Source organism: Capra hircus, chromosome 3 (genome assembly GCF_001704415.2).
Source record: "Capra hircus breed San Clemente chromosome 3, ASM170441v1, whole genome shotgun sequence".
Classification (NCBI taxonomy): domain Eukaryota; kingdom Metazoa; phylum Chordata; class Mammalia; order Artiodactyla; family Bovidae; genus Capra; species Capra hircus.
The window spans coordinates 42,827,945-42,840,341 of record NC_030810.1 but is presented as its reverse complement, the minus strand read 5'-3'; the positions used below and the strand labels follow the sequence as shown (position 1 = coordinate 42,840,341).

At 41.3% G+C, this 12,397-nt stretch overlaps 1 protein-coding gene across 1 annotated transcript in view; it reads right to left on the bottom strand.

Moving 5' to 3' along the window:
- Positions 909-12,397, bottom strand: part of IL23R (interleukin 23 receptor) — a 61,792-nt gene continuing 50,303 nt past the window's right edge. Inside the window, exons 8-10 of the mRNA XM_005678285.2 lie at positions 11,532-11,637; positions 6,043-6,133; positions 909-2,387 (exon numbers count right to left, since the gene is read on the bottom strand). Of these exons, the coding sequence (XP_005678342.2) occupies positions 1,746-2,387; positions 6,043-6,133; positions 11,532-11,637 (839 nt within the window). The 3' untranslated portion in view covers positions 909-1,745. The remainder of the gene's footprint in view (positions 2,388-6,042; positions 6,134-11,531; positions 11,638-12,397) is intronic.

The following is a 12,397-nucleotide window of genomic DNA, read 5'->3' as shown; positions in this document are numbered from 1 at the left end:
ATATAAAGTAAAATAAAGGATTGTCCAAAAAAAAAAAGCCAAAAAATGAATTGTGATAAATTATATGTTGGACATTAGCAGTTTTCATAAATGGAGTAATGAATGACCAAATGATTTATCATCCAAAGGGATGCTTCTGAGAAGGAAAGGGCACACTGGCCACAGTTAACAAAAACCAGGATAAACCAGGATATCTGGTCATCCTCCTCATGGGGACATCTAATGGCAAAACTACTTTGGTTTCTCTTTTTTTCAAAAGCGAAGACAAAACAAACCAGCTTGCTCAATATGCTGAACACTGGTTCTTTTTGATTAACTGCTTTGGCACAGTAAAATTAAGGAGAAGGCAACGGCAGTCCACTCCAGTACTCTTGCCTGGAAAATCCCATGGACGGAGGAGCCTGGTAGGCAGCAGTCCATGGGGTCTCTAAGAGTCAGGCACGACTGAGCGACTTCACTTTCACTTCTCACTTTCATGCACTGGAGAAGGAAATGGCAACCCACTCCAGTGTTCTTGCCTGGAGAATCCCAGGGATGGGGGAGCCTGGTGGGCTGCTGTCTATGGGGCCACACAAGGTCAGACACAACTGAAGTGACTTAGCAGCAGCTGCAGCACAGTAAAATTAAACCATTTAATCTGAATATAAATTATCATTGACAACTGTTAGAAGAGGAAGAGAAATTCAATCGGTAATCTGCTCAATTTTCAAATGGCTCTGATCATTAGAAAAAATTTCCCCTTGATGTAAAAATTAATCATAATAGAAAAGTCTGCTGGTTACCATTTCTCAGCTTAAAAATATGCATTTTCTGTTTTTAAGATTACCCACTTCCAATGTTGACCTGGTTGGCAGAGAGCTCACCTCCAACCCCAGCCCTTATTGGCTGTGGTCATCAGGAGTCCTGTGTTGAGAGAATTCTGAGGTCCCCTTAATGCCAGCAGCAAGGCACGTGGTGATGTGCTAATGGTGTTTATAGGAGACATGGACTATGGGGCAGTGACAGGTGTAGCAAGCATTGCTAGCCCAGATTTGGAAACACACCTGTGTTTACAATAATTTTCTGACAGACATCCAATACAAAAGAAATAATTACACCTTGTTGATCCTGCTTCTTCTACCTCAATAAGTCTATTGCAGTGTAATTAACACATCAGCTACACCACAGAAGAACAATGTCATCACTCTTAACTAGAATGAAGACAACCACCTCATGATTTCCACACATCACTGTTTACAACTCTCAGTCCAAAATCAAAACAAGGAAGGTCACATTCTTAATACCTGAATAGAAAGTAGTAGGAAAAAAACAACACACTAAACATGTAATTAATTGTTCCTCTGTTTCCATCCCTTACTTGTTTTGCTGTTTATGGGCTATATTTTTATCTACTAAGTACTAAAATGAAAGTTAAACTTGTTTTTCCTCTTGTAAGCAAATAGTAATAGCTCAATTTTAAAAAGTATTTTCAGCATTTATTTCATTACCATGTATTTTGCATTATTTATCCTTCATACAGAGATCTGATTAGTGCCTTGCAATGAGGAAAATTTGATATAGTTGAAACATTTTTAAAAATATAGAAGTCTTCTCTAATATTTCTGCTGCTTTTGTGGCCATGAAGTATGTTTCATCTTTGGATCTTAATTATCTAATAAAAAAAATTGGGCAGAATTAAATTTGTGTTGAGAGAGAGAGCCCTCTTCAGATTTCAAGGCAAGTTTTGACTACACAAATCTACTTTTCTAAGAGTGAAATCGATTGAAGTGGCTTTCCAAAATATTTTGTGGAAAGTAAGAATTAATAGATGGCAACTCTTTGTTCATGCTCCCCAAACAGGAGACAAATTCATCAGGCAGCAGGGTTTGTTCTGGAATAGTTTCATTCAGTAATGCATCTTCCAGAAGCATGGCAGTTTCCCCCTCTATTGAGTTTTGCATGTCCGGAGGACTGCATTCTCCTTGATTTAAAATGAGGCTTAATTCTTCAAGAAATAGTGTGTTGCTTAGTGAATTTGTACTTGAGACAGAAAAAGCAAAATCAGGATATTTTTTAAACCTGGCATTGTTTCCCAAGTTTAAGGAATCAGCTGGTGGTTCCAGAATTGAGGAAGCTGTTTCATCATCATTCCTGAGATGGTTTCCCCCAGGGAGAAAACTTGAAATCTGGGGTTTATACCCAGTGTTGAGATCAGGAATATATACAACTGTAGTGTTGGTGAGTAGTGACTTCTCCAGGCTCTCTTTTCTCTCCAGGCATCCTGTATTGTTTTCTTTCTTGTAGCCCATGGGTTTTTCTTCTGGGAGAATGATTTCTATCTCTGTAATCACCGGATCAACATATAGGACCTGTTCGCTGGAATTGTTATTCATAAATTCATTTTTTTCCTAGGAAGAAAAGACACTTTTATTTCACAAAAGACATTTAAAGTAGCAAACTGGATAAATAAGGACTAGAATTTTGCTTTCCCTCAACTTTCCTTTCCCCTTTGCTTTTCTTCATAGTGTTTCTCTTCTCATATGATTTCCTACTTTTGTTACTCTGCTCCATTCCAAAGGTTTGTTAAATTCTCCCAGGAAGGGGTTGAAGGAAAGGAGTAATAAAGATAATCCATGTTGTAAGCACGTGTTTTTATTTATGAATTTTAAAGAGAAAGAAGCCTTTTGCTTGTTAACTTGCATATTATCTCAGTGCCTTTTAAAATTTTGGAATATTTTATAATATTATAGAGCTTTACTAGAAGACAATACTTTGTTGCTTAAATGAAAGCCACCTGATGCGAAGAACTGACTCATTTGAAAAGACCCTGATGCTGGGAAAGATTGAAGGCAGGAGGAGAAGGGGACAACAGAGGATGAGATGGTTGGATGGCATCATCGACTCAATGGACATGCGTTTGAGTAAACGGGAGTTGGCAATGGACAGGGAGGCCTGGCGTGCTGCAGTCCATGGAGTCGCAAAGTTTTGGACATGACTGAGCGACTGAACTGAACTGAAAAGGGTACAGAAAATCCTGTTTTGCTTCCATTTGAGAATAAAGCTGTGGTAAATGCTTTGACAATTCAGACATGTCTGTGGTGATCAGTCAGGAGGGGGGGGTGAAGATAGTTTTTATTTGTATAAAAGCCTGATGACTTTTCTGGTAAGAGAAGGGCTCACGGCCTTCCACCTGATGGCTGGCTTCCTGGGGCAAGTAACTCCCACCCAACACAGTTATAAAATTATAGCTGCCCACTATGGTGGAATGTTTGAGTCCTTCCAAAATTCATATGTTGAAGCCCTGGGATGATATTAGGAGGTGGGACCTTTGGGAGGTAATTAGGTCATGAGAGTGGAGCCCTCATAAATAGGATTATTGTTCTCATAAGAAGAGACACAAGAAAGCTGATGTCTTAGTTTGCCATCTGGGGCTATAGCAAGAAGACAGCTGTCTGTAAGAGAACTCTCACTGGAACCACATCTGCTTGTGTCTTGATCTTGGACTTCCCACTTAAGCTGCCCAGTGTGGTATTCTATTGAGTGTCCTGAACTGACTAGACTACCACTTCTTAGTCTTTTGGCAGAAAGCAAAACCTCATCTGAAGGAAATCCTAAGGTTCTTTTCTAATTCCAAGAGCTCAGGATGGGAAGGAAGCTTGGCAAAAGGAAGACCTTGAATAAAGCAGAGTGAAATATCATTAAAATTTTTTCAACTCAGCCTCCCCAGGGCCTTTGCTAGGTTTGTGTTGGGAAGGGCAGACATATAGTCATGGATCAGATGTAATCAAAGGAAGTAGATTTGCTATAGTAAACCAAGAGGAAGGAGGTTTTTTCCCCTCTTCAGGTTGGCAGCTGAATGGAGAAGTACATAGGGGTCAGACCACAATGAAGGACACAAAGCAAGGACTATTCCAGAGTGAGGACACTAAAGGAAGAGAAGAATCTGATCACAGTGAAGTCAGGGACAATTGTCTGAGCCACAGAATGTTCCCAGTTCCCCAGGGTAACTAGTGGGGGAACAAGACAGAATGACTAACTGGAATGAATATCAAGACCACAGGATTTATCAGCTGTAGTTCACTGACTGTGTACTTGACCTTCAGCCAGTTGTTAACTATTTACTTTATTCTATGTATGGGTTCAGTTATTCCAGACCACCCCTCCATTATGTACAACATTACCTCCTTTAGAGTCAACCATGTCCACACTCTTTCCTTTAAGTATCCAGTGACAAGGATCCCTCCTTCTGCTCATGGTAGGCCTTTCCTCCTCAACCCTTCATAGTCTTGCTTGATCAATCCTTGCCCCACCTCTGCCACCCCATACTAGTCTTCTCAAGCCCACCCAATTTAGTACAAATACAATTCTGAGTCCATACTGCTCTGAAGCTATTGTTAGACATAGGTTGCATCAGTACCATCAGTACTGACAGCATTTGACCATGTGTCAGCATAGCCCCTTTCTTACTTCTCTTCCAGTCTACACTCATCAAAATATGTCTCCACATCCATCCCCATTTCTTTATCTTCTATTCACTTCTAACTGAACCCCTGGATGGACCACCAGTGGCTCGCTCCTTGTCATTTTCCATAGGCACATTACACTCCTTATAAGCCGTCTACAAAGTCAGCACTGAGGACTTCTTGCTTCTTGACACTTTGCCCACCCCTCACAATGCTAATTTCTCACAGTAGTTTTCAAACCTTTAACAGTGTTTTCAACACTGGCTGTATAGCGGATTCACATGGGAAACTTTGAAGATGCTGACACCTGGCTCTCCCCACATCAGCCCTTCCCCCAAAGATCCTGGCCTCCCCCCAAAGATTGTGGCCTGGGAATCAGGATAAAGTGCAATCAAGGCTGAGAACTATTGCCTTAAGGACTCATCTGGGACTCTGAAAGGAGCTGATTAGTGGGCTCACTAGATCTCCAGATAGAGCCACTTTTACTTGCTTTGCAATACTTGTCTACTTCAACATCAGTTGAGCAGAGGGTCCCTAGGCTAAAAATAAATTTAAGCTTGAAAACTGTTGGTTGGCAGAATGAAGTCTTAGTTCCATGACAAGGCCTCCTGTGCCCTGATCCCACTCTACGAGCAGTGCTTAGTCACTTCAGTCATGTCTGACGCTGTGTGACCACTCTGCATTCCCTCATTATTCCAGCCGCTCCTCTCATCAAATGTTCCCACAAAGCCACGCCCAGCAGGCTCTCCTCACCTCTGTACCTTTGCTCATGTAGCCTCCCTATTTTGAATGTTCTCTGTCTCTCCTGAGCAATTCCTTCCCATCTCTTAATATAGTTCCTCTACATTCTCATCAGGTTTTGCCTCATTTCTTTCACTATACTACGTTGCTGCATTTCAACGCTTAGATGATGTGTCTGTCCAATCAACTGAGTTTTGAGCCCCTTGACAGCCAGGCCAGAGAGCCAGAAAGTATAAGAGCACACATAGCAGATTCTTTCCTCTTCTTCATAACCAGCAGCTGCTCCTTCAAAACCTGCAAAATCCCCTATTGCCTCAGGATCTTCCTAGGATAACCTTCTATTCTTTGCTGAACTGGAGACCTTGTCTACCCCTGGTGACACCATCTGCCACAGTCTCCTCACATCCATCTTCTTGAATTCCACTGGGTCTCAGGAGCAAAGTAGTGTCTTCTTTGGGCTCCACCTGCTTCTCCAACTCGTGTAAAACAGAAGCCCCTTTGTGTCTCTGAGGCTCCTTCTATTGAGATTTTATTCCCTGTCCCTTTGATCTCTGGGGACACCTACCAATTGTTTGGCCACCAAGTAGCTCTGGAACCTGGCTTACAATCTTCTTCTTCACTTTTCTCTTTTGAATAGGATTGCTTCTCTCTTCCATCTCTCTTTCCTTCCCCTAACCCATTCTCTCATCTCTCTTAAGTATTATCTGAAATATGTACAGTTTTATTTCTGCATATGTTTATACAGTTGTGCAAATATGCACACACATTTATTTATTTGAATGGAAATTCTACTTTAACTATTGGACTGTGCTCTTGGTCTCAGCTGCCATTTAGTTTGTACTTAATGGTGTTTGGTTACCTGAAGTATTTTCACAACTTTACTGTTTTCCAATTTAGGAATATCTTCATAGAACCATTTTGGTATTAGCAATAAGATTCTTCTTTTAATTCTAAAAAACAAAAAATGACAGAATAAGTATCTTACTGGAGGACTGGTGCAGGCAATCATCTTGGAGATTAGGAAATAAACTAGAATAGAATGCATAATAAAAATTAAAATTTCCAATGCAGGAACTAAGATTTCCATCTCTTTAAAACTTATATGGGAAGTTGATTCAGTATCTTTTCAGATTTTCCTCTTCTCCATATTGCTTTGCCTCCAAGGAGTTGGAACATTCCAAAGCCCTCACGCTAGATTCAAGATAAGCGGGAGAACCACCCAGGAAGTGAAACTATACACGTGTTAAATATGGCAAAGCATTATAAGTGGAGATGTTAGTGTGGAAAAATTTAAAAAACTTAAGGGATAAATGTAAAACTTTCCAAGGGGAGCATAACCATAAAGAAATATTAAAGAAGAGAATGTTATATAAGAAAACTATAATATTTGAGCTCCTCTAATTGTAATGATTCTAAAGGTTGAGAGAGAGTGGTAGCCACAAACTTTCCTTATGTGGTCAGAGTAGGAGCATTGTATGGCATGGAGAGAATACCAGTTTTTACTTCACTTGTGTACTTATTAAGGATCTCTGGGGTTGTGTGACAGAAGGAAGAGGGAGAAGCCATGAACACTCCACTTTTCCTCCAAAGCTACCCCTTGGCACTGCCACTGTGGTGAAAGCACTTTCTACATTTATGTAAATGTTGCTTTGAGCAAAGAGGTTGTCTTGGGAGTTTAGCTTGGGCTTAGAAGAGACTACAGTGAGCTCTGGCACATGTTAACAATGCACCACACAAATCAGGCTTGCTTATCTGCTTATGCAGCTTCTGTAAGAACTTCAACTAATTAACAATCAACATGGCTGCACAGACTTCACTAGCTCAACTTGACCTTGAACTGTAGCATAGTTTCTTTACATATATTTATATGTTTTATGGTTCAGTTTCTTTTACTGTTTCATATTCCTTTAGCATACCTAAAATTAGAACAAATTGGTAAGTTCATGATACTGTAGAAAAGTTTTTATACAGCATGCTGATACAGTGAGAAAAAAGATTCATTCAATATCACGGTAATCCAAGTCCATGCCCCAACGAGTAATGCTGCAGAAGCTGAATAGTTCTATGAAGACCTACAAGACCTTTTAGAACTAACACCCCTAAAAGATATCCTTTTCATTATAGGGGACTGGAATGCAAAAGTAAGAAGCCAAGAAACACCTGGAGTAACAGGCAAATTTGGCCTTGCAGTACAGAATGAAGCAGGGCAAAGACTAATAGCATTCTGTCAAGAGAATGCACTGGTCAGAGCAAACACCCTTTTCCAACAACACAAGAGAAGACTCTACACATGGACATCACCAGATGGTCAACACCAAAATCAGATTGATTATATTCTTTGCAGCCAATGATGGAGAAGCTCTATACAGTCAGCAAAAACAAGACCGGGAGCAGACTGTGGCTCAGATCATGAACTCCTTATTGCCAAATTCAGACTGAAATTGAAGAAAGTGGGGAAAACCACTAGACCGTTCAGGTATGACCTAAATCAAATCCGTTATGACTATACAGTGGAAGTGAGAAATAGATTTAGGGGACTAGATCTGTTAGACAGAGTGCCTGATGAACTATGGATGGAGGTTCATGACATTGTACAGGAGACAGGAATCAAAACCATCCCCAAGAAAAAGAAATGCAAAAAAGTAAAATGGATGTCTGAGGAGGCTTTACAAATAGCTATGAAAAGAAGAGAAGTGAAAAGCAAAGGAGAAATGGAAAGATATTCCCATTTGAATGCACAGTTCCAAAGAATAGAAAGGAGAGATAAAAAAGCCTTCCTCAGTGACCATTGCAAAGAAATAGAGGAAAACAATAGAATGGGAAAGACTAGAGATCTCTTCAAGAAAAGTAGAGATGCCACGGGAACATTTCATGCAAAGATGGGCTCAATAAAGGACAGAAATGGTAGGGACCTAAGAAAAGCAGAAGATATTAAAAAGAGGTGGCACAAATACAAAGAAGAACTGTACAAAAAAGATCTTCACGACCCAGATAATCATGATGGCATGATCACTCACACTCACCTAGAGCCAGACATCCTGGAATGTGAAGTCAAGTGGGCCTTAGGAAGCATCACTATGAAGAAAGCCAGTGGAGGTGATGGAATTTCAGTTGAGCTATTTCAAATCCTAAAAGATGATACTGTGAAAGTGCTGCACTCAATATGTAAGCAATATTGGAAAACTCAGCAGTGGCCACAGGACTGGAAAAGGTCAGTTTTCACTCCAATCCCAAAGAAAGGCAATGCCAAAGAATGCTCAAATTACCGCACAATTGCACTCATCTCACATGCTAGTAAAGTAATGCTCAAAATTCACCACACCAGGGTTCAGTGATACACAAACCGTGAAATTCCAGATGTTTAAACTGGATTTAGAAAAGGCAGAGGAACCAGAGATCAAATTGCCAACATCTGCTGGATCATCGAAAAAGCAAGAGAGTTCCAGAAAAACATCTATTTCTGCTTTATTGACTATGCCAAAGCCTTTGATTGTGTGGATCACAATAAACTGTGGAAAATTCTGAAAGTGATGGGAATACCAGACCACCTTACCTGCCTCTTGAAAAAAGCTGTATGCAGGTCAGGAAGCAACAGTTAGAACTGGACATGGAACAACAGACTGGTTCCAAATAGGAAAAGGAGTATGTCAAGGCTAAATATTGTCACCCTGCTTATTTAACTTGTATGCAGAGTACATCATGAGAAATGCTGGGCTGGAGGAAGCACAAGCTGGAATCAAGATTGCCAGGAGAAATATCAAAACCCCCAGATATGAGATGGCTGGATGGCATCACCAACTAGATGGATATGAGTTTGAGTGAACTCCGGGAGTTGGTGATGGACAGGGAGGCCTGGCGTGCTGCAATTCTGGTGGTCACAAAGAGTCAGACACAACTGAGTGACTGAACTGATGCAGATGACACCACTCTTATGGCAGAAAGTAAAGAGGAACTAAAGAGCCTCTTGATGAAAGTGAAAGAGGAGAGTGAAAAAGTTGGCTTAAAGCTCAACATTCAGAAAACTAAGATCATGGCATCCAGTCCCATCACTTCATGGCAAATAGATGGGGAAACAGTGGAAACAGTGGCTGACTTTATTTTGGGGGGCTTCAAAATCACTGCAGATGGTGATTGCAGCCATGAAATTAAAAGACGCTTACTCCTTGGAAGAAAAGTTATGACCAACCTAGACAGCATATTCAAAAGCAGAGACATTACTTTGTCCACAAAGTCCATCTAGTCAAGGCTATGGTTTTTCCATTAGTCATGTATGGATGTGAGAGTTGGACTGTGAAGAAAGCTGAGCGCCAAAGAACTGATGTTTTTGAACTGTGATGTTGGAGAAGACTCTTGAGAGTCCCTTGGACTGCAAGGAGATCCAGCCAGTCCATCCTAAAGGAAATCAGTCCTGGGTGTTCATTGGAAGGACTTATGTTAACGCTGAAACTCCAATACTTTGGCCACCTGTTGCGAAGAGCTGACTCATTTGAAAAGACCTTGATGCTGGGAAAGATTGAAGGCAGGAGGAGAAGGGGATAACAGAGGATGAGATGGTTGGATGGCATCACTGACTCAATGGACATGAGTATGATAAACTCCGGAAGTTGGTGATGGACAGGAAGGCCTGGCATCTGCAGTCCATGGGGTTGCAAAGAGTTGGACACGACTAAGTGACTGAACTGAACTGAAATGAACTGAAGGAAAATGGGCAATGGGGCTGCCAAAACACTAACACAATTGGTTCAGAGTGATGAATTCAGACACTGCCACACTTCTCTTCAGACTGATTCAGGGGATTTATTTGGGTAGAACTTGAAGCACCTCAGATATGCAGATGACACCACCCTTAAGGCAGAAAGTGAAGAGGAACTCAAAAGCCTTTTCATGAAAGTGAAAGAGGAGAGTGAAAAAATTGGCTTAAAGCTCAACATTCAGAAAACGAAGATCATGGCATCTGGTCCCATCACTTCATGGGAAATAGATGGGGAAACAGTGGAAACAGTGTCAGACGTTTTTTGGGGGGGGGGGCTCCAAAATCACTGTAGATGGTGACTGCAGCCATAAAATTAAAAGACACTTACTCCTTGGAAGAAAAGTTATGACCAACCTAGATAGCATATTCAAAAGCAGAGACAGTACTTTGCCAACAAAGGTCCGTCTAGTCAAGCCTATGGTTTTTCCAGTGGTCATGTCTGGATGTGAGAGTTGGACTGTGAGAAGGCTGAGCGCCGAAGAATTGATGCTTTTGACCTGTGGTGTTGGAGAAGACTCTTGAGAGTCCCTTGGACTGCAAGGAGATTCAACCAATCCATTCTGAAGGAGATCAGCCCTGGGATTTCTTTGGAAGGAATGATGCTAAAGCTGAAACTCCAGTACTTTGGCCACCTCATGCGAAGAGTTGACTCATTGGAAAAGACTCTGATGCTAAGAGGGATTGGGGGCAGGAGGAGAAGGGGACGACAGAGGATGAGATGGCTGGATGGCATCACTGACTCAATGGACGTGAGTTTGAGTGAACTCCAGGAGTTGGTGATGGACAGGGAGGCCTGGAGTGCTGCAATTCATGGGGTGGCAAAGAATCGGACATGACTGTGCAACTGAACTGAACTGAAGCAGGTTACAGCTTAACTACTGTGAAGAATCCAGGCACAGCAGACAGACTTGAGGCACATTGAGAAGACTGCATAGGGAGAGAAAGAACATGGGCTTAGATATCAGCTGCCTCTGGACTCCTGGCTTAGTGTTTGGTGACCTTGGTTTGAGCACTTACCCTCTCTACACCTCATCTAAATCATCTGTAAAATAGGTCACTCAGCTTTTCTGGCAGGATCGTTGCAAGGATTAAATGAATGACATTTGTAAAGTTTGGCATGGATAGATTCCCTGATGCTCAGTTGGTAAAGAATCCACCTGCAATGCAGGGGACCCCAGTCTGATTCCTGGGTGCCAAAGATCCCCTGGAGAAGGGATAGGCTACCCACTCCAGTATTCTCGGTTTTCTTTTGTGGCTCAGCTGGTAAAGAACCTGCCTACAATGCGGAAGACCTGTGTTTGATCCGTGGGTTGGGAAGATCCCCTGAAGAAGGGAAAGGCTACCCACTCCAATATTCTGGCCTGGAGAATTTCATGGACTGTATAGTCCTTGGGGTCCCAAAGTGTTGGACACAACTGAGCGAATTTCACTTTCACTTTTTGGCATGGATGCACACTCATTAAATAGTGTTCCTTTTATTTTATCTTTTTCTCAAAAAGTGTTGATGAATTTTTAAAATAAATCACATAGTTGACTCTATTTTGATGGTACAAATATATGGTCTAAATGAGAAAACAAATTCAACAAAAACCTACCCAGTTCGAAGTGATCTGTTAAATATCCCAAACAAAGATAGAACTGAGAGCATAACAGCAAAGAAGACCATTCCCAATAAAAGTCCAATGTCTTGTTTCCCGTTGTCTGAAAGGAAAGAAAAATAATTTTAGCTATAATTTCCATCTTGGCTACCTGATGTGAAGAACTGACTTATTGGAGAAGACCCTGATGTTGGGAAAGATTGAAGGCAGGCGGAGAAGTGGGTGACAGAGGATAAGATGGTTGGATGGCATCATTGACTCAATAGACATGATTTTGAGCAGACTTCTGGAGATGGTGAGGGACAAGGAGGCCTGGAATGCTGCAGTCCACGGGGTCACAAAGAATCGGACATGACTGAACAACAACATGTGATACCAGAATCACTGTTCTCTCTTTCTGTACCAAGTGAAGGTCATTAATCTCAATGGAAACAGGAAGAAGAAATAAAATTAACCTTCACCTTGGGCTGTAAAGTGACTGCCATTCCAAACTGCACAACAATATCTTTTGTTTGAGAAGATTGGGTTCCATGGATCTGAGGTCAGTGGGTGGCTGGCAAATGTGGTCAGTGTTAGACATTTTTTAATGAGCTCGTGCTTGCATATTTTATATTTTAAAAAGTGTAGTGATGAACCTCATTTGGTTTGCCTGACACAAGTGAGAATTCCCAATTGCTTGTGACAGAGGCTAAAGCTGGCCACAATCACAACTGAGGGTTTTTTTGGTTTGTTTAGCCTTTTGTACAAGACCGAAGTTATGTACAGCTTGTCACCATTCTTCAAAATTTATTGTTCATGAATTTCTTCCTGCTGAAAAAGGGCACTCTACTTAGAGCAATATATGAGAGAAATTCAAATTGTCT